Source organism: Octopus sinensis, linkage group LG4 (genome assembly GCF_006345805.1).
Source record: "Octopus sinensis linkage group LG4, ASM634580v1, whole genome shotgun sequence".
Classification (NCBI taxonomy): Eukaryota; Metazoa; Mollusca; class Cephalopoda; order Octopoda; family Octopodidae; genus Octopus; species Octopus sinensis.
In genome coordinates, this window is record NC_043000.1 from 42,099,376 (window position 1) to 42,124,948 (window position 25,573).

General features: G+C 36.9%; 1 protein-coding gene across 2 annotated transcripts in view; it reads right to left on the reverse strand.

The window, feature by feature from the left end:
* The window catches only part of LOC115210439 (cilia- and flagella-associated protein 47-like), a 208,424-nt gene that overhangs the window by 77,381 nt on the left and 105,470 nt on the right, over positions 1-25,573 (reverse strand). For both annotated transcript variants that reach the window (XM_036501982.1, XM_036501983.1), the window contains exons 31-37: positions 22,904-23,087; positions 18,757-18,991; positions 16,693-16,893; positions 12,302-12,500; positions 9,559-9,754; positions 4,819-4,916; positions 1,483-1,599 (exon numbers count right to left, since the gene is read on the reverse strand). In XM_036501982.1, coding sequence (XP_036357875.1) covers positions 1,483-1,599; positions 4,819-4,916; positions 9,559-9,754; positions 12,302-12,500; positions 16,693-16,893; positions 18,757-18,991; positions 22,904-23,087 — 1,230 coding nt within the window. The remainder of the gene's footprint in view (positions 1-1,482; positions 1,600-4,818; positions 4,917-9,558; positions 9,755-12,301; positions 12,501-16,692; positions 16,894-18,756; positions 18,992-22,903; positions 23,088-25,573) is intronic.

Genomic DNA, 25,573 nt, shown 5'->3' on the forward strand with positions numbered 1-25,573 from the left:
ATTTCGAGAGTGTGGGGGGAAGGTGAGAGATGTATGAGGTAGTATAAAAAGGTTCATGGACAAGGAATGGTTCATAAAAAATATCTTATTTACCCAAGTTTAACATCATCTCCTTCGAAATAGTCACTTTGCGCAGCAATACACCAGTTACAGTGTTTCTGCCATTTTTGGAACCTGACTTGGAAGTTGATTTCTGTAAGTGAGTCAAGGACCTTCTGCGATTCACTCTGGATCTTGATAATGATGTTAAAACGGTAATGTTTTAACTGCATTTTCCTCTTGGGAAAGAGATGCAAGTTTGCAGGTGCTAAATCTGATGAATAGAGTGGGTGCAGAAGTGATAACAAGTTGTTTTTGGTGAGAAACACACGAATGAGGAGAACCTGGTGAGAGGGTACATTGTGGTCATGAAAACTCCAATTCTTCACAGACATTAGGATTGTCTGCATGGACCCATCCGACAGACCAACCACATCAATGATGCCATTGATTGTCCTCCGACAATCCTCATGCCCAACCAGATGAATTTTCTCCTCACTTCCAGGGGTGACGTTCATGGCAAGTCTTCTAGATTGCTCATCATCATCCAGGAATGTTCTTCCGCTTTTGAAGCACCCATGCCACTCAAAACATTGCATACAACTCATTGTCTCATAGCTACAAGCTTGCTGAAGCATGCTCAATGACTCTGTAGCTGACTTCCTCAGTTTAATGTGAAATTTCACATTTGGTTTCGTTCCAAATTCCTGTCCATGACAAAAACATCACAGACGACAGCATGCATGTTATTTACAGAAACACAAATTTCACAACTTGCGAAGTAAACTCAGTGATGTCACTTGGCACACTGCCTCATGAAGGTCACTGCTAGCTCTCACTGCACACGTAACTATGTACTGTCATCTGCCTGTGCACTACAGAACTAGTCCAGGAGCTTTTTGATACCCATTTCTTTATTACCCAAAAGGGGCTAAACACAGAGGGGACAAACAAGGATAGACATAGGTATCAAGTCGATTACATCGACCGCAGTGCATAACTGGTACTTAATTTATCGACCCCGAAAGGATGAAAGGCAAAGTCGACCTTGGCAGAATTTGAACTCACAACGTAAAGGCAGACGAAATACCGCTAAGCATTTCGCCCGGCGTGCTAACGTTTCTGCCAGCTCGCCGCCTTTGAGCTTTTTGATACCACCTGTATGTGTGTGTGTGTATGTGTGTCTATATGCCTTTCTTTGTGTCTGTGTTTGAACCCCACCATCACCTGACAACTGGTGTTGGTTTGTTTATATCCTTGTAACCAAGTGGTTCAGCATAAAAGACTGATAGAATAAGCACCAGGCTTAAAAATATAAGAATTGTGGTCTATTTGTTCAACTAAAGGTGTTCGAGGTGGTGCCCTAGCATGGCCACAGTCCAACAACTAATACAAGTAAAAAGAAAAAAAAAAGAACAAATGATAAATTGGTTTACATTCTACCTGAATATTGTACTCAATTCCAAGAGAACGTAGAGCACAGACTATCTTCAATGCATTATGGAAATATTGTTCTTTTTGAGTTGGGGTTGTGTACACTTTACCAATGTGGCTAGAGATCTGTGAAGAAGATAAAGAAGAGGCTCATTAAAAATACAACAAAATACTGATTAATAGCAGAATAGCTTTAAGATGAAAAGATTTTTGTTTTGCAATGCAAACAGTTTCTGGACACAAAATATTGCTGTATGAAATTTAAGCAGGTGTCATGAAATAAGAAGGCACTAAAAGAGAATCACTCTCCCTAGAAACAATAAAATATGCTTCAACATACGAATTCACATAAAGAATCTTGCAAACCAAATACAAAATCAAAATATATATGTGTGTGTGTGTGTGTGTGTGTGTGTGTGTACATAAATATGTGTGTGTGAGTGTGTGTGTGCATACATATATATATATACATATGTATGTATGTATGGGTAAATATATCTTGGCTTGGCTTTGTTGACAAAGATTATGAAGGCTGTTGTCCATATTGTTTGTCTGCATGCTCATTTGTGGTTGATAAGGCTGATGAGGGTGTAATGATGCAGCTGCAGTATTTTTTCACCTCTGACGTTTGTCATTAAGAAAGGCACTGCAAGAGATCTCAAAGGAGGAAACAGCATTGCTGATGGTATGCACCAAGCAGCACGGTCAGCTGTTAAAGAAAACCACTCACGATAATCATTGTCACAAATGCCAAGGGACTGCTTCAGGCAAATAAAGCATTTAGAAGACTGTATAAATGTGTATGTGGAATAATAAGCATCTTAAAATCAGCACAAAATTCAGAGTCTACAGGGCCATTGTCCTCACGATGCTCCTATATTGCTCTGAGTCCTGACCCCCTACTGCTGTCATCTCAAACTCCTTGAACGTTTCCACCAACGCTGCCTTGGTACCATTCTCAACATCTGGAGTGACTACATTACCAACACTGAGGTCTTCAAGTGAGCAAAGGTCACCAGCCTGGAAGCCATTTTACTTGAGACATGACTAAGTTGGGCAGGGCGCATTGACAGGATGAAAGACCATCGCCTATCCAAGATCCTCATGTACGGTCAGCTTACCACTGGCCACTTCAACAGGAGGGCACCAAAAAAGTGTATGTATATATATATATATATATATATAAATATACACACACACACATACACCTGCCCATGCCCACCTACACACAAATACATATATAGATACACACACACATATATATATATACATATAGATGTATGTGTATGTGCATGTGTACGCACACACACACATATATATATTGACTGCTTTCTCATGTACAAGCAAAGCAATTGCTAGACAGAATCATTGAAATGAGTCATTGAATATGCAATGTGAGGCCCTTATATGACTCTTGAGTCCTGCCAAAGACTTTCTCCTTTTGCTGCATAAAACATAGTTATGCTGGCTGGCAGAAAGTACAGGTGCCACAGAATGAAGTCTTTTGACATGTCTTTTTAGTTCTCTAACTGAACGGCACTACGTTCCACAGATTGCACACATATATATAAGCACATACATATATATACACAAGCATATACATATATCAATATATATGTTCTTATAAGTTGGTGAGATGGCAGAAACGTTAGCACACCGGGCAAAATGCTTAGCGGTATTTCGTCTGTCTTTGTGTTGTGTTCAAATTCTGCCGAGGTCAACTTTGCCTTTCATCCTTTCAGGGTCGATATATTAAGTACCAGTTGCGTACTGGCATCGATCTAATTGACCAGCCCCCTCCCCCAAAATTTCGGGCCCTGTGCCTAGATTAGAAAAGCATATATATGTTCTTATGAATGTCTGTGTGAATTTATATAAACATATGCATGAATAGATGTGTGTATGTACATTTTATGTCTACGCCAAAAATAGAATTATTACATTGAACATAATGAACAAAAATAGCTTGTAATATTCCATTCTACATCAGTTGCCTATCCTCACACCTAACTGACTTTGCCTTTTATCTCTGATGACAGGCATAAAAAAAGAACCAGATAAAACAGAGGAGTTGATTAACTTGATTAAAAACCCAGCATTACTGATGAGTTAATTATTTTTCTTTTATGTCATGAAGAACTATAGAATACAGGGTATGATGGGTAAATTGTCATTTTTTAAAAATTCCCTGCATGCATATTGTTTGTTTTTGATTTTGTTGACTACACAGTATAGCAGGGTCAGTTGGGTACTGTCTATAAGAAAACAGCACCATGATGCAATTCACTCTGCCAGAAATTTGGAAACAACATGCTGTACTGCTTGGCACTCACAATGGAAGCTCCAATATGAACAGATGGTGAACACACATAACAACCATTGCCTTGCTGTCTCCCCCCAAAAAATCAAACATCCAGTCAACAACATGGTGTTTGGAGTGATCATTAGTGATGGAGACATTATGCCTCCATTCATCTTCCCACATGGCCTCAGACTCAACATGGAGGTAGTGCTGCACTGAGTCGAAAAGATGGCTGCTGGAAGACCCTATGTCTGACAACAGGACTCTGCACCATGCCACACAAGCAGGAGAACCCAGTCATAGCTGTCAGACAATTTCTGCAACCATTACAAGACAATGTTAGCTCTGGTAGGGTTAGAACTCACTTCAAAATATGGTGTCAGGTGACTGCCTGAATAATTTATTTTGATTAACATTTTTCTCTCCGGTTATTTATTCCTTATTGTAGGTATGTTTTGCTTGAGTTTTGGGTGAGAGTTGTCCTAGGCCCACATTAGAGGGATTGTTGTTGCTGTTGTTGAGATAAATGTGGCTGTTACCTTAATCAAATCGTTTACTTGTTAGAAGCTCTTTAATTTTGACTAACAACTACCATGGTCTTTGAAGATTGGTGAAAGATTTAGCTTGAATTTCATAAAATATAAGAGAAACAGCAAAAAATAAAATAAAATAAAATAAAATATTACGGAGATGTACTTGCATAGCAAGTGACCTGATCTGAGATCATGTGCTGAAACAAAAACAATTGCAGTGTGGAAGGTGTTTATAAGTCATTTAAAAACACATAAAAACTGTTAGATTCACTTCAGCATTTGAATTTAATTTGCCAAAATATTTTCGTTGCTTTGAGACCGCGACCTGTTCACTGACAAAATTTCGTGCTGCACCGGAATTTTGTCAGTGAACAGATCGCGGTCTCAAAGCGACAAAAATATTTCAATAAATTAAATTTAAATGTTGAAGTGAATCTAACGGTTTTTGTGTGTTTTTAAATGGCTTATAAACATCTTGATTACTGCGACTGTTAAAATAAAATACTTTACCATAAAAGGCAAGTAGGTTCCAATCAGACACGCTAAGACTAGACCATCTTTCAAATCTAAGTCAAAGTTCACAATCCAACGGGCTGCAGGTACAGCAGCTACAAAAATAGAAAAAGAAATATATACATACATATGCATACACACACACCCACATCAGCATAGACAACAAATGTTAAATGATGACAATGATGATGACTGTGATATATTATAGGGTAAAGGGAAAAGACTCTCTTCAGTCATGATTGACCGTGGGATTGCACCTAGACAGTTCCCCTTCAAGGCACAAGTATGGGCAAATTTGTTTATAGAAGACCAGCTGTGGCAATAAACATTACTTCTCAGTATAGTTACTACGTTCATCACTTACAGAGATTTTCTAACTAGCTACTTTGCTTGTTGTAAAATATTTACTTTTTGAAGGATACCAGCGAGAGCAATAGTAATTTCAGACATAAAACAATTAAATTAAATGAGATTTATCTTTTTATCTTTTAGAACCTTTGCACCACTCTGAGTATGTATATGACTAAAATGATTTGACTGGTGGTTCTCAAATGGGGTCTGTATGGGCCTTGGGGATCTATATAAGATTTTGTTGCTAAAATTTATGTGCAATAAACTGGTTATACTTCAACACACAAAATATTTTGACAAATATTTTTATACAATTCCTAAAAATATTTAATTATAAAAATACTAGCAGGGATACCCGACATAGCTCAGGATTAAAATAGCATAGTTTGTATACAATATATTACAATTATGTTGAAACAAGTGATATGGGAAAGTGCAGCATTGACAACAAAATATTTGTGAAGTAAATGATGGGCTAATTTGACTTAGCAACATGCTATGCATCCGTTTGGAGTATTTCAGGCCCTAACCTGTGGGGATTATGAAAATTTTGAATGCACCGAAAAGCTGTCAGTGGATATACTCTCTTTTGCAGCAGTCGGTGCTGTGTCTAACATGACCCATCATCTGAAATGTTGACACCTCCTTTGGGTTTGTTGCCCTACATCACTCATAAAGTAAATTTGGAGGAGCTGTGGTTGTTCATTTGTGGGTAGCAGGGAACCAATGAGATGATAGACTTGCCCTTGAAGTTTGACGTTGGCATAAATTCATGTTTATCTATCTTCTTAGATGCAACAAACGATGACATTTGCAGAGTTGTATTGTCTGATATTGTTCAGAAAATCCTTCGCTGGATGGAAATGCCTTCTAGAAGATCCATAAGAGGTTGAGAAGGAGCTGGTAGTGCTGGCAATGTTACCTGACCACCTGAGCAGCACATACCATTTGTTTCATTTGAAAATTTTAAAGCTCTACAGAAAAGATAATTTGTGTTTAGCACACCAATTTGGACAGAGTTATTATTTTTATAAGAATGGGATGGATCATATCTGAAAACAGCTTCAAGAGTTGTAAAGAGCAAATTAGTCCATAGTCTGTTTCTGAGAGTTATTCTATTGGACCTCTGTCTAATCATTAAAACATTGATTTAATGATCCAACATTATGTGGTGCAACATGCATTTGCTGATCTTGAGAAAATCTCATCTAGCTTCTCTCTTCAGATTCTCACCTTTAGTTTTCTACAATCCCCCTTGCATTATACTAGTTTCTAGAGAGATGACATCTTTTCTTTGGTGGCATATTTTTTTTCAATATTGTGAAAAAAAAAATGAACATAGAAAGAAATTATACATTTAATCCCTATTTTTGTAAGCAGTTGTATGCGTAAAAATTTATTTGAAGAGAGCAGAAACTGAAAGAAGAGAAAGTGAAAAGAACAGAGAAAGAAACTGAAAGATGTATGTATGTCTATATGAAATGGATATGTGTGTGTGTGTGAGTGCACGCGTGCATGGGCATGTGTGAGAGAGAGAACGAGGGTGAGAAAGCAAGATAGAGTGAGTGAGTGAAGGTGTGTGTCGTGATGATTGATGTCTTTTAAGGTACACACACATAGAAAATGTGACGTCATCGTATAAAATGTTTACGATAGTTGATTTATGGAAAAGATTATAATGTTAAATTTTTGAAATGCAAATATGTGAATGAAAATTAAGTTTAATTTGTAGCCGAAATAGTACTGAATCTTTTGATACCCCATACATCAAAATATATAACTCGGTTTTGGAATGCATAAGGAATATATATAGAATAAATTTCTTTCAAACTGAAAGTATTATCTCACATTACAATAGAGACATAATACTGAAATAGTGTAAGAGATAAGAGATTGCTCTGGGCTTGCATTAGACAAGAAGTTAGAAATTTTTTGGGCCCATGACACTGCATGCTTTAAGTATTTATTCTTTGATTTTATGTATATATGTATGTATGAGCCACTGAGGAAGATCTCTATATGGTAGCTAGACCTGGTAGAAATATCAGCCAAATCTCCCTCAAAACATCCTACTGTTTTAATCTGACAATTCTACCTATTATGTAGTTTGAATGAGAAACTGTAACTAAAGATTAAGATTATTAACTCAAAAATTCTACATGTTTTAATAGCAATCAATTTTTTCTCTTTTTTGCTTAATTAAAATGGTTGCTTTTTCCTCATAGTTTTTCATGTCAGCTGTAAAGGTGAAGAGAGTTAACTTAGATGGTATTAAGTAGTGGAAATGTTTCATGATTGTATGTGGTGGTTACTTTTGTCTGTTTCTTCTCAATAAGGATAATTGATTGATAATGAATCTTAATACAATATATATACAACTTTAAGTGGAATCAGACATCATAAGAAAGACAGAGAGAAGAAAGAAGAGAGACAGCATAGTGACAGTTTTGGCTGACTGTCATCCTGTACTCCCCTTGTTGCTAGCAAAATGGTATGTGCCAGCTGTCTGAGCAAACTTGTTGCTTTTAATGGCAGAACAAACAGGACAAAAAGATTACCAAAATAGTGATTCTCATTTTGAAACTAACAATTTTGAAAATCTTTTTAGATTACGGAATGCCCTATTCTCTCATGTATCCATGTTTAAAATTTCAGCGTGATTGGATGAACAATACAAGCGCACAAACAGACAGACATAATGGGGTTTATATATTAAGATAAAAAAAGTTTTCAAACATCAAATGGCTATGATGGTCCATCCAAGTAAAACTGGAATCAATGGGGTTCATAAGTAAAAATTGGTTGAGAACCACTGAACTTATTTTCTTTTCACCTTAACCCTATTCCCCAGAGGGGATGGATTATGTTGACCTGCCTCTCCCCAACACCAATGTTTGATTGGAATTTGGTATAAACTTGGAATTTCAAATGATGGTAGGCCAAAGCAAGTACCTTTAGTTTTTGTATTGAATTAGCTACCATGACATCACAGATCCTGCTGACATCAGCATTTAAAAATAATAATAATAATGAAATTATTGTATACAGTGCTCAGGTGCACCACAACTTGTCAAAAGTACATATAAAGCATATGCAGTAATGTACAAATGTCTGGAAAGTGAACAGTGTATGAGTCAGATACATGCTTGCATGTGTATAGAGGGGAGAAAATCAGGTGTAGTGTTGGCAAATCTCAGGAAGCATGGAAGTTTTGAAGGATGCAGTGCTCCAACAACTAACAACTGATGCCGGCAGTTTGTTCCATGCTTCAGTAATTCTCAGCGTGAAAAAATGTTTCCGAAAGTCATGGTAGCTGTGCTGTTTTCTGACTTTGTAAACATGTCCACGGGTGTCAGACAGATGGAGTTTGAAAAGGTGCTCAGAGTTATTGTTTGTAAGATGGTTAATAATTTTATGGGTGTCTACCAAGTCAGCTGCCAGACGTCAGAGTTTCAATGTATCCATGCCCAGAGAAGTAAGGCGTTCAGAATATGGCAAATGCCTCTTGGAGAGTATTCTCTTGGTTGCACATCGCTGAACGACTTCTAGACGATTAATATCCTGGGCAAGATAGGGGTGCCAGACCGGTGATGCAAATTCCAGGTGAGGTCGCACCATAGCTATATAAAGCCGCAGATAGAATACCTTCTGAAAATACCAAAACTTGACAGAATTTTATACCTTGTTTATGTGAGTTCTTGAACTGGCCTAAGAATGTTGCATGACACTTGAAAAATGTATTATGAGGTTATTTACAATATTTACAGTCTAACGTATATGACACCTGTCATAAAAATACAGTTTTTGCAGGAATTGAGGTGCTTTGACAAAAGTGGTAAATGAAATGGAATATGATGACAGACTGTTAAAATTTTAAGAATGCATGCATAAACATAGCAAAACTCCCAAAACGTATTAAAACTGAAACTCTCAGTATCACAGGTTTTGCTGCTTTACAAAAATAAAGCAAAAAAAGAAACACTGATGGATTGTAGTAGTCATATTGACTCCTATCTCTGTGGGTAATAGTGGAGGCACATGGCTTAGTGGTTAAGGTGTTGGACTCATGATTCTAAAATTATGGTTTCGATTTCTGGAACAGGCAAGGCACAGTATTTCTGAACAAAACACTTAATTTCACATTGGTTATCCACTCAGCTAATGAAAATGAGTAATCCTGCAGCAGATTGGCATCCCGTCCAAGGAGGAATATATACACCAGAGAAACTAAGAAACCAACCCTATGCACCTTATGGAGGAATGTAGACTAACGTAACCTGTGGGGGATAGGATTTAATTTCAATATCCTTCACTTCATCTTTTTCTACAATGTTAAAACAGGAGATGAAACCCATCCACACATGTGAACAAAATTGGTTTACTCACTGTCAGAATGTTCATTCCATACAATTCGACGGTTTTGTTCATAACAACGGTTCATCCAAGCAAGCAAAATTCTTTCCCCTTCTGTGTAAACATTACTACACAGAGGATTCTTGTTCAGAGTTGGCATCTTCACTTCTCTGTCATCAATGATGAAGCTTTTGAATATTCTTGGAGTAATTTTGGACACTACAAAACACTAGAAAATGGAGAAAGGAAGAATTTATGGCAAATTCATGCTGCGACATCCATGTGAGCATGCATGTATGTGTGAGACAGGGAGGGAGAGAGAGAGAGAGAAAGTTCATGTATGTATGTGTGTCTGTGTGAGAGATGGGGTTCGAGAAAGAGAAGGAGTGACAGAAAATGAAAGAGAGAGGGAAATAACAAATCAGTGAATGAAAGAGAACAAGAATAAGAGAAAGAGAAATAATGTGTCAGTGTTTAAGTTTACTCTCACTAGGGCCATTTTGCGAGATGCTACAGAGAATTAACCATTTACAGATCAAAGACAACTGATGTGACTACCCCGAAGACAACAGAATAATTTTCTCCAAAACCAAAGAGGAAAATTAATTGTGCTATTATTTAGAATTCTGCGAGACAAAAAAAAAAAAAACCTGCATTTCAATAAACAGAGCACATGTATAGACATATGATTAATGAATATGCTTCCAAACCAAATGGCTTTGGGTAAAGTCCCACTGCATGGTACCATAGGCAAATGCCATCTACACTAGACCTGAGTAGACCAAAGCCTTGAGGGTGAATTTGGAAGATAGAAACTGATGTGTGCATGCATGTATATCTATATGTATTCATGTTCTTTATGTTCTTTTCTGGTTTTTATTACTGAAATTCTTCCTTTGGAGATGCAAAGTTCCATCTCTGGAATGTTGATAACGAAAACAACATCACATTTTAAAGTGGAGAAAAGTTTTACATAGTTTTACTGTTCCACTTACAGATGTATTTGTAATATGAGAATCAGTTGGTTGGTTTCTTTTTCTGAAAATCCAAGCTCATCCAGACTGACAGTTAGGCATGCATGCATGAGCGCATGCACACACGAGCGCATGCTTGCATGTATGTAAGTATATATCATCATCATCATCATCTAATGTTCACTTTTTCATGCTTGCATGGGCTGGATGCAGTTTATTGAGGAGTATCTTCAATAGCTGGATCCCTTCCTGTCACCAAACCTATTTCAGTGTGTATTTATCTCCACTACTACCCTGCCCCCACCACCATTTGACAACTGGTGTTGGTTTGTTTACATTCCTATAATCTAGTAGTTTGGCATAAGAGGCCAAGAAAATAAGTACCAGATGTAAAAGATAAGTACTAGGATCAATTTGTCAAGGGGAGAGAGAGAGAGGGGGAGCAATTGAATATTAGAGGCATTAACAAATGCATATATATAAACAACTTATAAATAAGGGCAAACGAAAAAATTTCTAATGCCAAATATGCCAAAAATTGGACATATTGTCCATTACCATATAATTTTCACAATACGCACACTACTCGAAAAAAAGCCGACAGAAATTTCTAAAAAATTCCATTATTACCATATCGGACCGATTTCAGGGTTAGTTCGTGAGAACCCTCTCTTCGTCAGTGATAAATGTGGCAAAGAAATAAATGAGATACTTACTCATACCCATGGAAGAAGACCCATTGATAAAATTTTTTTCAAAAAAAATTTTATCCTACATTAAATATATATATATACATGCGAGATGACTACACTGATATTGACTTGAGATGTGAAGTGGATGATGAATGCTGACTCAAATAAGGCCGTGTGCTTAGCACACAGTGTTGGGTACCTCTTGCAGGGGGAGGACTAAAGAAGACATGGAAAAGAAAGGGTAAAGTGAAAATGTGTGGAGGTGAGTGTGCCTTAGTGGTTAGGGTGTTGGACTCATGATCATAAGACTGTGGTTTCGATTCCTGAACCAGGCAATGCATTGTGTTCTTGAGCCAAAACACTTCATCTCACATTGCTCCAGTTCACTCAGCTGGCAAAAGGGAGTAATCCTGCAATGGACTGGCGTCCCATCCAGATGGGGAGTTTATACACCATGGAAACCAGGAAATCAGCCCTTATGAGATGGTATGACCTGAGAAAGTAACTTTACCTTTCTTTTTTTTAAAGTGGAAACGTGTGTTGCTGGACTTCACAGAAAAGAGATGATGGAAGACTAAGATGAGTGGCATTATAAAGTGCAGAAGAACCAGTCAGGCTATGCTGGCATTGAAAAAATAGCAAGACAATGATGATGATGGTGGTGGTGGTGGTGGTGGGGACAGTGGGAATGATGACAGTAATGGTGAAAATAATGGTGGTTATAATGATGGTCATGGCAATGATGATGTTTAAGGAGATTGGCAATAGTGGTGATGACGAGGGTTAATAGATGATGACTGCAATGATGGTGATGATGATGATGGTGATGATGATGATGACGATGATGGTGATGACGACGATGATCATGATGACTATGATGACAGCTGTGGTGATGGTGACAGTGGTAGTAATGATGGTGATGGGAAGATAATGGTAATCATGATAATGATGATGATGATGATGATGATGACAACAAGGACAATGATATGTTGGTGGTGGTGGTGGTGGTAACGGCAGTGGTGGTGGCAATGGGATGGTGGTTGATGATTATTAAATGGAAAAACAACAAAACAATAATTAAACTGAAAAGAAAAAGGCATGTTGCTTGACCTTGATAATCTGCAGAAGTGTATCTAGCCATGACTTCTTGGAAACCAGCTCAAAGACTTCTCTTTCCTTCAGGCGTTCATCTTCATCGATATAACCCACAGGTTTTAATGTATGTTTCTTAGTGTCATTCCATACACAGAATTCTGAATATGTCATTAAATACTCTGGTTTGATTGATGCCACACAGGCTCCTTGAGATCTGAAAAGACAATAATCAGAAAAGTGATATAATAATAATAATATAATAATAATAATAATGATAATAAAAAAATTTTCAGATTCCATTTCTGTTTTCCTTCTTTTTTGTTGTTCTTAAACAATGATTGAAAGAAATTTATTTAGCAACCATGTGATTCCAGATATATTTTATTCCATTGCACTATAACATTTTGGAATATTTTCACCATAGCCTTGAGTCTAGTAACTTTTGAGTGGAATTTACGTACAGAAACTATGCAGAATCTCATTGCATATATATATATATATTCAGAATCTTGAAATTCATATATGCCTCCTTGGTAATTCTTCTGTAGCAATCCATAATAATTATATTAATTATCATCATCATCATCATCAATTATGTATAAAATATACATAATTATTATGGATTGCTACAGAAGAATTATCAAGGAAGCATATATGAATTTCAAGGTTCTCATACAAAAGTGTACTTACCAAAATCAAAAGCAGTAATTTTTAATTTATATTTCAAACAAACACCATTTTCGCATCTTACTTCATAACTTTTTAAAAAACTACCATTCGTAAAATTATACAAATTTCACATTTGATATTACTGAAGGGAAGAAGAATTATCTATAAATGCTTATCAATATAGGATTCCATTATTCTATATTATCCAAGTCTATGAACTATATTTGGAATACAAGACAATATAATGAATTTTACACACAAATATTATGGATTATTACAGAAGACTAACCAAGGAAGTATATATTTAAAGACTCTCATACTATAGTGTACATACCAAAATCAAAAGCAGTAAATTTTAATTTTTAATTTATATTTCAAACAAACACCATTTTATAGTATTACTTCAAATTTTAAAAAAAGTACCATTCGATATATTATACAAAATCTAAGTTTTATATCTCTTAAGAGCAGAAGAGTTGTCTATAAATGCTTATCAATGTAGGATTCCATTATAGGGACAGCACTTCTGTGAAATGATTGTAAGATGCTTTAAAAACTTATATATACACACATATATATATATATACATATATATATATATAGATATTTATATATACATATATATATATATATATACATATATATATATATCTCGTATTGTAATTTAATTCTCGTTATGTATTTTCTTGTACATGTATCTTTAATTTTGTATTATTTTTTTCTTATATGTATTTTTTTGTGCAGTTCTTTTTACGTCCCTTTTTGTGTTACATTTTTTCTTGCTCGTTTTACCCCTCTACGTGGTTATTTTATTTTAATTCTCTCGTAGGAAGGCCTAGCATGACCATACGTGTTCTGTCTCTGCCTTCGAAACACGTGTCTGCTAGCGACAGCTGATGGAGGGGATTTTTCCTTGTGCAGCATGTCCTGTACTTCGTTTTTCTGCTGCACATAATTGTTTTTCCCGTTTTCGTTTTCGTTTCGTCTTGTTCCACGTCTCTGTCCTTCTGTTGTAACAAAATGGCTTTTCCGTTTTCGTTCTGTTGATTTTTACGTCTTCTTCTGATGTCCTGTACGTATATATATATTTATATATGCATGTATATATACATGTAGATGTTGGTACGTACATATATGTTTGTATGTTTGCATATATTTTATTTATTACACTATATATATATATATATATATATACTAGCAGCTAAACCTGGTTTTACCTGATCGGTTTGGATGATGTGGCTATAAAACCTGCTCTGTGTAAGCATTCAACTTGTTTGGGTACGTTTACATTAAAAAAAAATTTTAGAATGGCTTTTTGTGTCAAAACACTAAAAATAACTGACCAACAAAATAAAAAGACCAACCAAATTTCAACCAAATCAAAAAATAAACCCAAATATTAAGCAAACAAAAATAAACCATTCCACTTCCATTGCGAGGACACACACACATACCTCCCTATTACATACACACACATATATTCACAGAGAGCTGAAACGCTGTTTGATTTAATTTTTTCAGAGTACAATTTTCATCAGCCCCCTACCAAGTATGACATCACCCTTTCCTTCCTTATTCATTTATCACCCCTTCTTTTCTCATTCATAAATACAAGAGTATTATTATAGTAGATTATCTCAGTAGCCATGGGAGCTATGCATAAATTACAAAGCTCAGCATCATCACCGGATCATTCTACACACCTGTGTAATTTTTCATGCAATTCTACCCAGCCGTTTGACTGTGAATCCCAAGACAAGAAAGAATTGCCCATGTCAAATTGTATGTAAATATATATATATATATATATATATATATTATATATATATATATATATATATATATATAAACATATATATATATATAAGGTTAATCCAAACAAGAAAACAGAAAAGACAACACAAAGAGGTGGAACAATTAAAGTATTATTATTAGGCACTCAGGAAAAAAGGGAAGAAGGAGGGTATGACGTTTCGAGCGGAGCTCTTCATCGGAAACATAAGAGAAAGAAAGATCCCGAGGTGGGAGGACAGAGGGAAAAAAAACGCGACTGGTCTTCACGAGGTAAACATACTGAAAGGCAGGAAGTCGTAGACGAGAGGGGACAGGTTTTCAAGACAGGAGAGCGGAAAAAGAAGGTAGGTAAAAACACAATGAGTGGGAAGAAGAGGGTGTGTATGTGAGTATGTACGTGTGTGTGTGTGTATGTGTGTGTAAGGCGACAGCTAGTGGCGAGCAGCAGTCGTAACGGTGTGCGAGATAAAAAATGTGTGTGTCTGTGTTTATATGTGTGTACGTATGTGTATGTGTGCGTGCGCGTGGAGGTATATGTTGGGTGTGTGTATGTGCCGGTGTGCATGTGAATTTGTGTGTGTTTGTACGTGTGTAAGTGTATTGTATATATATATATGCAAATGTGTGTGTGTGAGTGTGTGGGAGTGAGTGTATGTATGTGTGTGCGTGTGTGTACAAAAAGTAGGGGTATTATATGTGTGTGTATATATATGCATGCAAGGAAACAAACTGCAACTGACGGAAAGATGGAAAAATGCTCCCGCGGTGACAGGCGTAAGAGAAACCCAAGAACACGCTGGCCCCAGATACGAACCCGAGATCTAGTCAGAACCCACGGGCGTGGTGCATGCATGTATGTATGCGTGCGCGAGCGCGCACATGCATGTATGTGCGGGCGCATGCGAGTGTGTGTGTAAGTATGTGTGTGTGTGTGGATGTGTGAGTGTGTATGTGTGTGTGTATGTGTGTGAGTGTGTGTGTATGTATGTGTGGAAGTGTGTGTATGTGCATGTGTGTGCGCATGCATGCGAGTGTGTGAGTAAGTGTGTGTGTGTGTATGTATGTGTGAGTGTGTATGTGTGTATGTCTGTGTGTATATGTGTCCGTATGAGTGTATGTAAGTATGGGTGTGTGTATGCGTGTATGTGTATGGGTGTATGTATGTATGTATGTGTGTGTGTATGTGTGTATGTGTGGAAGTGTGTGTGTGTATGCATGTATGTATGTGTGTGTGTATGTATGTATGTGTACGTGAGTGTGTGTGTGTATGCATGTATGCGTACATGCGTGTAGGTGTGTGCGTGTGCATGCATGCATGCATGTGCGTATGTATGTGTGTGTGTGTGTGCATGTGTGTAAGTATATATGTATGTGCGTATATGTGTGTGTATGTGCGTATATGTGTGTGTGTATGTATGTGTGTGTGTGTGAGTGTGTGTATGTGTGTGTGTGTATGTGTGTGTGTGTGTATGTATGTATGGGTGTGTGTCTGTGTATGTTTGTGTGTGTGTGTGTATGTATGTATGTATGCATGTATGTATGGGTGAGGGTATGTGTGTATGTAAGTGTGTGTGTACGTATATATATATATATATTTGAGTGTGTGTATGTGTGTGTGTATGAATGTATGCATGCATGTGTGTAGGTGTAGCTGTGTGGTAAGAAGCTTTCTTCCCAACCATATGGTTCTGGGCTCAGTCCCACTGTGTGGTACCTTGGGCAAGTGTCTTCTACTATAGCCTTGAGCTGACCAATTAAAAGAAGTCCAATGTATAGATATGGAATTTCCTTGATAACATACAACTACAACAGACAACAACCACAACAGCAGCACAGCCGAAGTGACAGCAAAGCCAAAGAAGCAACAGCAACAGAATTAAAATTTAAATGCAGTATGGCTCTGATGGTTTATGGACTGAGAATTCTGTGTAATATGTGCTTACTTTAAAAAGACAAGAAGAAGGTAATGTTGGTTGTAAATCTGTTTGACACGTTCTGCTGAGTTCGATGATAGAGTTGGGATTAGTATCACTCCAGGTAAAATTTTCCCAGTGAGATATTTTAGCATGTGGTAAATGGTCTTTGATTCTTTCTTAACAGAATGTGCTTTTGGTGATTTCCTCTCTTCCAAGGTACCTATAGCACTGTGAGAAAAACAATAATAAGAACAACAAAATAATAATAATGATGATGATAATAATTATAATAATAATAATAATAATAATAATAATAATAATAATAATAATAATAATAAAATCATGCCTCCTCATTGATATGATTGTCCCAAGCGATATAAACGTATCTGTCAAGACCTACCAAAAACTGAGCAAATATAAAGATCTGGAGTTCAGGTCCAAACCAGACCCTGGGCAGTTTAACTGGTTTGTTGGTCCAGCATCCCATGATGTTACATGATGGCAAAGACCTTCCACTCCAGGTGCCAAGCTGCATGTCCACTAATTTTTTTTACATTGATCTTAGCCCCTGTCATCAACTCATACTTCTTTACAAAGTTACTGATTGTCTCTACTTCAGTGGCATCTGACTCTATGGCGATGACATCATTCATATACACCACACAGTACCCCTAGTCTACTTTGAAAGGGATGCTTCTCAACTGTTCTAGCTTCCACAGTAGTGGCTAAAGAGCCAATTTATACAGGAGAGATGAGAACAGGAGCCTTGTCAGACTGAGGCAAAATGGTTCTGAGAGGTGGTCATTAACTTTGACTATTGAGTAGGTGCTGTTGTGAATTGTAGTAATCCTACCCCTGAAAATGTGTCCAAACATGGTTGATTTCTGAATGGATTCTAAGTAACAATGACTGACCTTCTCAAAAAACTTTGACAGATCCAAACTGAATAGGGCTCCACTAATGCCGGCACTGTTCCCTCCCCTCACTTTGATGTATCACATAAGGTGGAGGTTGTTGTGGATGGATCTGCTTGGATCACCCATGTTAACACTTCTCTGACTACATCACCAATGACAAGTATCAACTTATTTGCCAAAATCTTGGTCCAAATCATAAACTGTAATTAGTAGTCATGGGTTGAAAATTGTAGACGGAGTCCTTTTTCAGCAGAGTTACCACTCCCTGGCTCACTCTGTTAGGAATTTTCCTGTCCTGGTGCAAGTTACAGTAGACATTAGCCAAGTGGTCGCCAAACAAATCCAACATGAACTTGCAGAATTTTTAGGGCAGACCATCCATACTGGGAGATTTATGCTTCAATTGTCATCATCATCATCATCATTATCATCAGCATGCATTATCTGCTCTCAGTGGGTTAAATACCATAGCTTGTCACTTTGCTTTTTCTTGTGTTGTCTTGAATGTATTCACTGTATTTTCAGTCTGTTCAATTCTTGACTATTATCCATCCACTAAATTCTTGCTTTCTTTCTGCCTCTTTTCTCATTAATTTTGACTTCTATTAACAGTCTCTTTAAAGCCATATGTTCCAGCAATGATCAGTACATCTTCTCCAACTACCAGACAAAATGAATGACTTATAATCCAATATATCTTTATCTGTTATTCCGTAAAGATTTGAGCGAGGTCATTGCCAGTGCTGCTGGACTGGCTCCTGTGCAGATGGCACGTAAAAAACACCATTTGAGCGTGGCTGTTGCCAGTACTGCCAGACTGGTCCTCGTGCTGGTGGCACATAAAAGCATCCACTACACTCTCGGAGTGGTTGGCATTAGGAAGGGCATCCAGCTGTAGAAACTCTGCCAGGTCAGATTGGGGCCCGGTGCAGCCATCTGGTTCGCCAGTCCTCAGTTAAATCATCCATCCTCATGCTAGCATGGAAAGCGGACGTTAAACAATGATGATTATGATGATGATAAATAAAGTATGGTTTTGAGAAAATTTAGCTGCTATGTTTAGCAGGTTGAACAATTTCGTTGAGTGTACCTTGTCTTTCATTGTTTTCTTTAATTGCTTTACAAACAACAGCTTAAACGAAGTATCTGTTGAACTGACTTTGTTTTAACTTACCTTCGGAAAGAGTGAGGGACTGTGATTGAAACTGTTCCTCCAGGCCAGCCATTTGCTGAAAACCATCTCTGTACAGCATACAGAACTGAATAATGGAAAGGACCGATTTGTTTATCATGTTCAGGAAAAATGTTACTTCCAATTTTGCCAAGTTCTTGCAACTTGCTCAATACAGTTTCCTCTGATGGTGTAGATGTCCATTCACCATCGTAAATTCCATTGCTATATTTTTGGACTGAGGAATGAGTAACAATAAAAAAAAAAAAGAAAGGAAACAGATAAATACATTCAATCAATGGAAAATCTAATTAACTTTTAATAAGCTACTAGGTCTTTATCTGTCACAATGCTGCCAGTAAAAATATCTATTGGGTTGTCCGGAAAGTTTGTGCTGATTTTTGAAGGAAAGAAAAAGGTCAATAGATACTTGCCATTACATCCTTTAATCAACCAAATATGAACCATTTTGTTGCACAATGCATCTTCATTTTTCCTTTAACTTGAAAATACCCTCTTCCCAGAAATGAAGTGCTTACATGGCAAAGAATTCATCAAGGTATCTTTTTATGTCATCCAAGGAATTGAAATTTTTACCATTAAGACTATTCTGCAGAGACCTGAATAAGTGGAAATTTGAAGGAGCAATATCTGGTGAATGTGGAGGATGGGATAACACATCCCAGCCAAACTGCAGCAATTTTTGTCTGGTTCCCAAAGCATTAAGTGCCGAAAATGAACTTTTTAATCTTCCATTTTAAAGTGTTACAAAATTAAAACAGGTTGTAGGAACATAAACCTTCTTCCACGAAAAGATAGCTTAAACTGTGCTCTAAATGGAGGTGTAGTCAAATCCTATTTTATGGACTCAACCATGTTCTAAAATAAGTCGAAAGGTAAGCTACTATAAATCGGCATGGACTTTCCAGACAACCCAATATTAATCATGCAAATACCTTCTTTTAACCCTTTAGCATTTAAACTAGCCATATCTGGCCCAGATATTCCACCTGTTTTATGTTCAAATTAGTCATATCAGGTTGCTGATGATTATGTTCATGTTTAACAAATTGAAACTTTTTCTTATTGAGAAAGCAAAGAAGTCTATACAATTTAAACAATTCAATTACTTAATTATGATCATTGCACAACATAAAAAATATATGACATTATCCCAGTTGATTTATAAATAATCTTCAACATAATATTTGAAGCACTTAGTAAGAGACCGTCGTAAGCACCACAACTTAAAACAGAAAAATGCAGTCAAAGTTTCGTGACTTTCAGAATGTGATATCTAAACATCGAGACAAAGAAAATGATATATGAACTGTGAAAATAGCTGGGGTGGCACTTATGACACTCTGTTACTAAACGCCTCATTTATAGGTATGATAAAAAAAATATTCCAATTTATGTTGTATTTTCTACAATAAATATCTGCAGTATTCGATAATTTCAGTATTAAAGAATTAGCTTACTACAAGAGAGGTCAGATATATTCTGGGTGATATACAGCAATGAGTTTTGTATGTCACATCTCATATCATTAGGTTGTACAATGAAAGATGGCAAGCAGGCAGAATTATTAGCACGTTGGACAAAATGCTTAGTGGCATTTTATCTGGCTGTTTACGTTTTGAGCTCAAATTACACCGAAATCAAATTTGCTTTTCATCTTTTGAAGTCTATAAGTTAAGAACCAACCAATTACTGAGGTCAAAGTTATCGACTTGCATCTACGCCTCAAAACTGGTAGCCTTGTATCAAAATTAAGGAGAATTTTGTCGTACAATGATAAGAGCAATTTACTGAAAGGTTTAAAAGGTATGAATTTTAAAAGTTTCAGAAAAAATACCAACAACAAACTCATGATTTATACATTCAAAGACTCATATCCACATAATTTCATTTTTAAAATGCGTTAAAAAAGTATCGAGTTAACAAATTCAACTGGGACCAAAGTTCAGTTATGGCATTATTGACACTTAGTATTTTGGTTTTTACAACCGTTGCGGACACTCACCAATTTCTATGAATATCCATGGCTATTGGTATTAAAAAAGTACCAAGAAAAAAAAAAATCCGACAGCGAAAAAGGGGGGTAACAACGTAAGGGACATAATTATGTACATATTGTCTGAGTTAGTTCCCCTGAACATTTTAAATCGAGCATGTGAACTGCAATTGATAAAATCATAATCATGCCGGACCATGTTAATTACAATGTTTAGCTTAATTGCTTCACGTTCTGTGTTCAAATTACGATATCAGGGAGCATAGCGTCGATAAGATGAGTACAAACTATGTAATGAACTATATTCCTACGCAAAAATATAAGGCCATTTATTCATGTTAGAAAATTGGAGGCGAACTGGCAACCGTTAGCACGCTGGACGAAATGTTTAGGGGCATTTCGCTACGTTTCGTTACAGTGTTGCCTATCTAATTGACTAGTCCACCCTCCTTAAATGTCTTGCCATGTGTATTAGGTAGAGAATAATGAGGGATGAAGGTGGCAGGCTGGCAGAATAATTATCATGTCGGGCAAAATGCTTAGCATCATTTCGTCCGTCTTTACGTTTCGAGTTCAATTTCTGCCAAGGTCGACTTTACCTTTCATCCTTTCGGAGTCAATAAAATAAGTACAGGTGGAGCACTGGGGTCGAAATAATCGACTTACAGCCTCCAAAATTTGAAACCAATATTATGAGGGATTAGAAGAAGAAGGGTAGAGCGGACAAAATGCTCGGAGCTATGTTATTACTTGCTTCTTCGTGTTCTGAGTTTAAATCCAGCACAATTCGACGAAAGAATACATGCACAAAAAGGCCATTTATATATAAAGAGAGGGCTATTTGTGGAAATAATGGAGTATCTATTAACGTATAGACGTAACGACTGAGGTAAAATAAATAAATAAATAAACATACATACATACATACATATCAGGTCAACTAAGTACAAGGATACTCGTATATAATACTCATACGTCATCTGAATACACACACACACAAACATAGACGCATACGCGGTGATTGTATTTTGAGAGAAAATCTCTAATGAGAAAACTCACTGAAAATGAAACTTAGATTGGTATCTATCAACAAAGCAAATATAAGAGAGAGAAAGATAATAGAAGGTACGGCAGTCATCCAGTTTTATAGATTTATCTATTAATCAAAGAAATCGAACATTTTTTTTTTTACAAGATTAAAGAAAAGGACGGAAAAAAAATTGTTAAGGGAGGTAACTCTATAAATGAAATCTCTAGAGTTACGCCACTTTCTAGATAATGTGGATGAGATCGGAAATGAAAATAAACTGCAGTTTTTCTTTAGGAAAATCGGAAAGGTTGATAGATAGGGCGGAATATAAAGGTTTGCGAGTATTTAGTTACGTCCCTTCTATGTTCTGAGCACAGTTTTACTTTTCATCTAATATGGGTTTACATTAAATTTAGCTATCTTTCAATGAACGTGTATCTGTGGAAGGTTTATCTTTAGTACTGTAAGACTATTACGTGAAAAGGTAAATTGACTATATAATAAACAGAGAGTGAGAAATATCTATCAGACGTTAATATCTTACTATATAATATCAGCTAGTACTCCCCTGAGCTAAATACATAGTTTAACATGTGCTTGCTTTTTAATGATCAATATTACATATTACAGTCTGTAATATATACTGGTGTCAACGTAATCAACTAAACCTCTTGAAGGGAGTGCTCCAGCATGGCCTCAGTTATATGTCCGAGGCTAGCAATAATAATAAAATAATAAAGAAATACTACTTACAGGAATATTGATCATATGGATCTGATTCAAAGGAACATATTGAGCTTTCTTCTATGACTGAAGGTAAATTGACAATATGATAAACAGAGAGTGAGAAATATCTATCAGACGGTAATATCTTACTGTGTAATATCAGCTAGTACTCCCCTGAGCTAAATACATAGTTTAACATGTGCTTGCTTTTCAATGATCAATATTACTTATTACTGTCTGATATGTAATATCAGTCTGTAATATATACTGGTGTCAATGTAATCAACTAAACCTCTTGAAGGGAGTGCTCCAGCATGGCCTCAGTTATATGTCCGAGGCTAGCAATAATAATAAAATAATAAAGAAATACTACTTACAGGAATATTGATCATATGGATCTGATTCAAAAGAATATATTGAGCTTTCTTCTATGACTGAAGTCACCACACTGGAACTATTCTCACTGATTGAATTCAATGAGGAGTCACAGGGCACACAAATGGCCTCTCCAGCATCAACACTTTCATTTGAACTGCTCTTCGGTCCTTTGAGTGATGTACCCTGGCAGAAAAGAATTAGGAAATACGTATATATGGGCATATTTATGGTGTATATTCATGCGTTTTTATCATGTATGTGTGTGTGTGCACATGTGTGTGTGCACATGTGTGTGTGAACGTATGTATATTATCATCATCATCATCATCATCATCATTTAGCGTCCGCTTTCCATGCTAGCATGGGTTGGACGGTTTAACTGGGGTCTGTGAAGCCGGAAGGCTTCATCAGGCCCAGTCAGATTTGGCAGTGTTTCTACGGCTGGATGCCCTTCCTAACGCCAACCACTCCGCGAGTGTAGTGGGTGTTTTTTACGTGCCACCTGCACAGGTGCCAGACAGAGCTGGCGAACGGCCACGAACGGACGATGCTTTTACGTGTCACCTGCACGGGGGCCAGCCGAGGCTGGCTACGAACACGAACGTATGGTGCTTTTACGTGCCACCGACACGGGGCCAGACAGAGCTGGCAAACGGCCACGAACGGACGGTGCTTTTACGTGTCACCTGCACGGGGGCCAGCCGAGGCTGGCAACGAACACGAACGGATGGTGCTTTTACGTGCCACTGACACGGGGCCAGACAGAGCTGGCAAACGGCCACGAACGGACGGTGCTTTTACATGTCAATATACATATATATACTCGGTGACTCTGTCACTGCAGGTGCCACTTAAAAGCACCCAGTTCATACTGTAAAGTGGTTGGTATTTGGAAGGGCTGAGTAGTTAGTGTTAGGAAGGACATCCAGCTGTAAAAATCCTGCCAAACAGCTACAGAAGTCTGGCGCAAGCTTCTGCCTGGCTGGCTCTTGTCAAACTGCCCTTGTATTTGCAATTGTATTCTTTGGTCATAATCTAAGATCCATGACCATAGGTAAGGATAGGCATGAACACAGAACAGAAGATGACAAGTTTGGTTGTTATAAATACCTCCCAATTTCTGATAACCAAATATCAACACTGGTGCATTACTGCACCAATAATTATGTTCACTGTGATAAGGTAATTATAAATACTGAAGTAAGAAACAAAATGTAAACTGATTTCTTAATGACATACCTAATATACATACATACATATATATATATATATATAATATATATATATATCTGTAGTGTAATGTGTGCATGTATCTATGCATGCACAGATATGTGTATGTATACATGTATACCTATATGTATGTCTATGTGTCTATAAGTACATATAAATATGTATTTGTAAGCATACATATATGTACCTATAGCTTTCTTTATCTGCAATTATTTGCAAAGCAAGACTACTTATAGAAACTTTACATATTTTCTAACTACGCCTTGAAATACTTTCTATCATAATGAATGCATTCTCTTCTGCTTCTTGTCGAAAGGATGTGTTCCAATGGTCAGGCAATCCGTTTGTTGCCAACACCCGTTAAAAGGTCTGGGCATGCCGTGGTTGATGATGTGGTTAATGTGGTTAATGTATTACACTAATGAGCATAAGTTGAGATTTCAATTCCTTGACTGGGTGATGTGCTGTGTTCTTGAGCAAAAGACTTTATTTCACATTCTTCCATTCCATTCTGATGGAAAAAATGAGTAAGCTTATGAAGGACCAGTGTTTGACCAAGGGATGAATATACCTCCAGAGAATCCAGGAATTTTGCCTTATGAGCGTATGGTTTGGAATGACCTCTGACCCTTCTTTTGAGATGTAGGAAGAACACTTCCATCTTCATGATATGTTACTAGTGAATAAACATGTTTTATGTCATGAATGAGCACTGTTATGGAGAACATTATTGGTGATGGTTACAGGAAACTTAAGTGTCCTAACATAATTATATCCTGACAGAAAGAAATAGTTATGAATATGAATAACTTTAACCCTGTAGCATTTAAACTGGCCATACCAGGCCAAAATATTTTACCTGTTTTAGATTCATACTGGCCAGATTCAGTCTATTATACCTACCCTACAATGTCATTTAACCATCTTACTAACAATAACGCTGAGCACCTTTTCAAACTCCACCTGTCTAACACCCGTGGACATGTTTACAAAGTCAGAAAACAGTACAGCTCCCATGACTTTCGGAAACATTTTTTCATGCTAAGAGTTGCTGAAGCATGGAACAAACTGCCGGCATCAGTTGTTAGTTGCTGGAGCACTGCATCCTTCAAAACTTCCATGCTTCCTGAGAATCACCAACACTACACCTGATTTTCTCCCCTCCATACACACGCAAGCTTGTATCTGACTCATACACTGTTCGCTTTCCAGACATTTGTACTTTACTGTATATTCTTTATATGCACTTTTGACAAGTTGTGGTGCACCTGAGCACTGTATACAATAATTTCATTTTTATTATCATTGAAGTCACAAAGTTACAAGATAAAGCATGATTAATTTCAAACACTGTAAATAAACAAGTATTACATTTGACAGAGTAATCTGAATGCTAAGGGGTCAAGTATAAATGCCAGTTGCTGTCACTTTTGATGGTG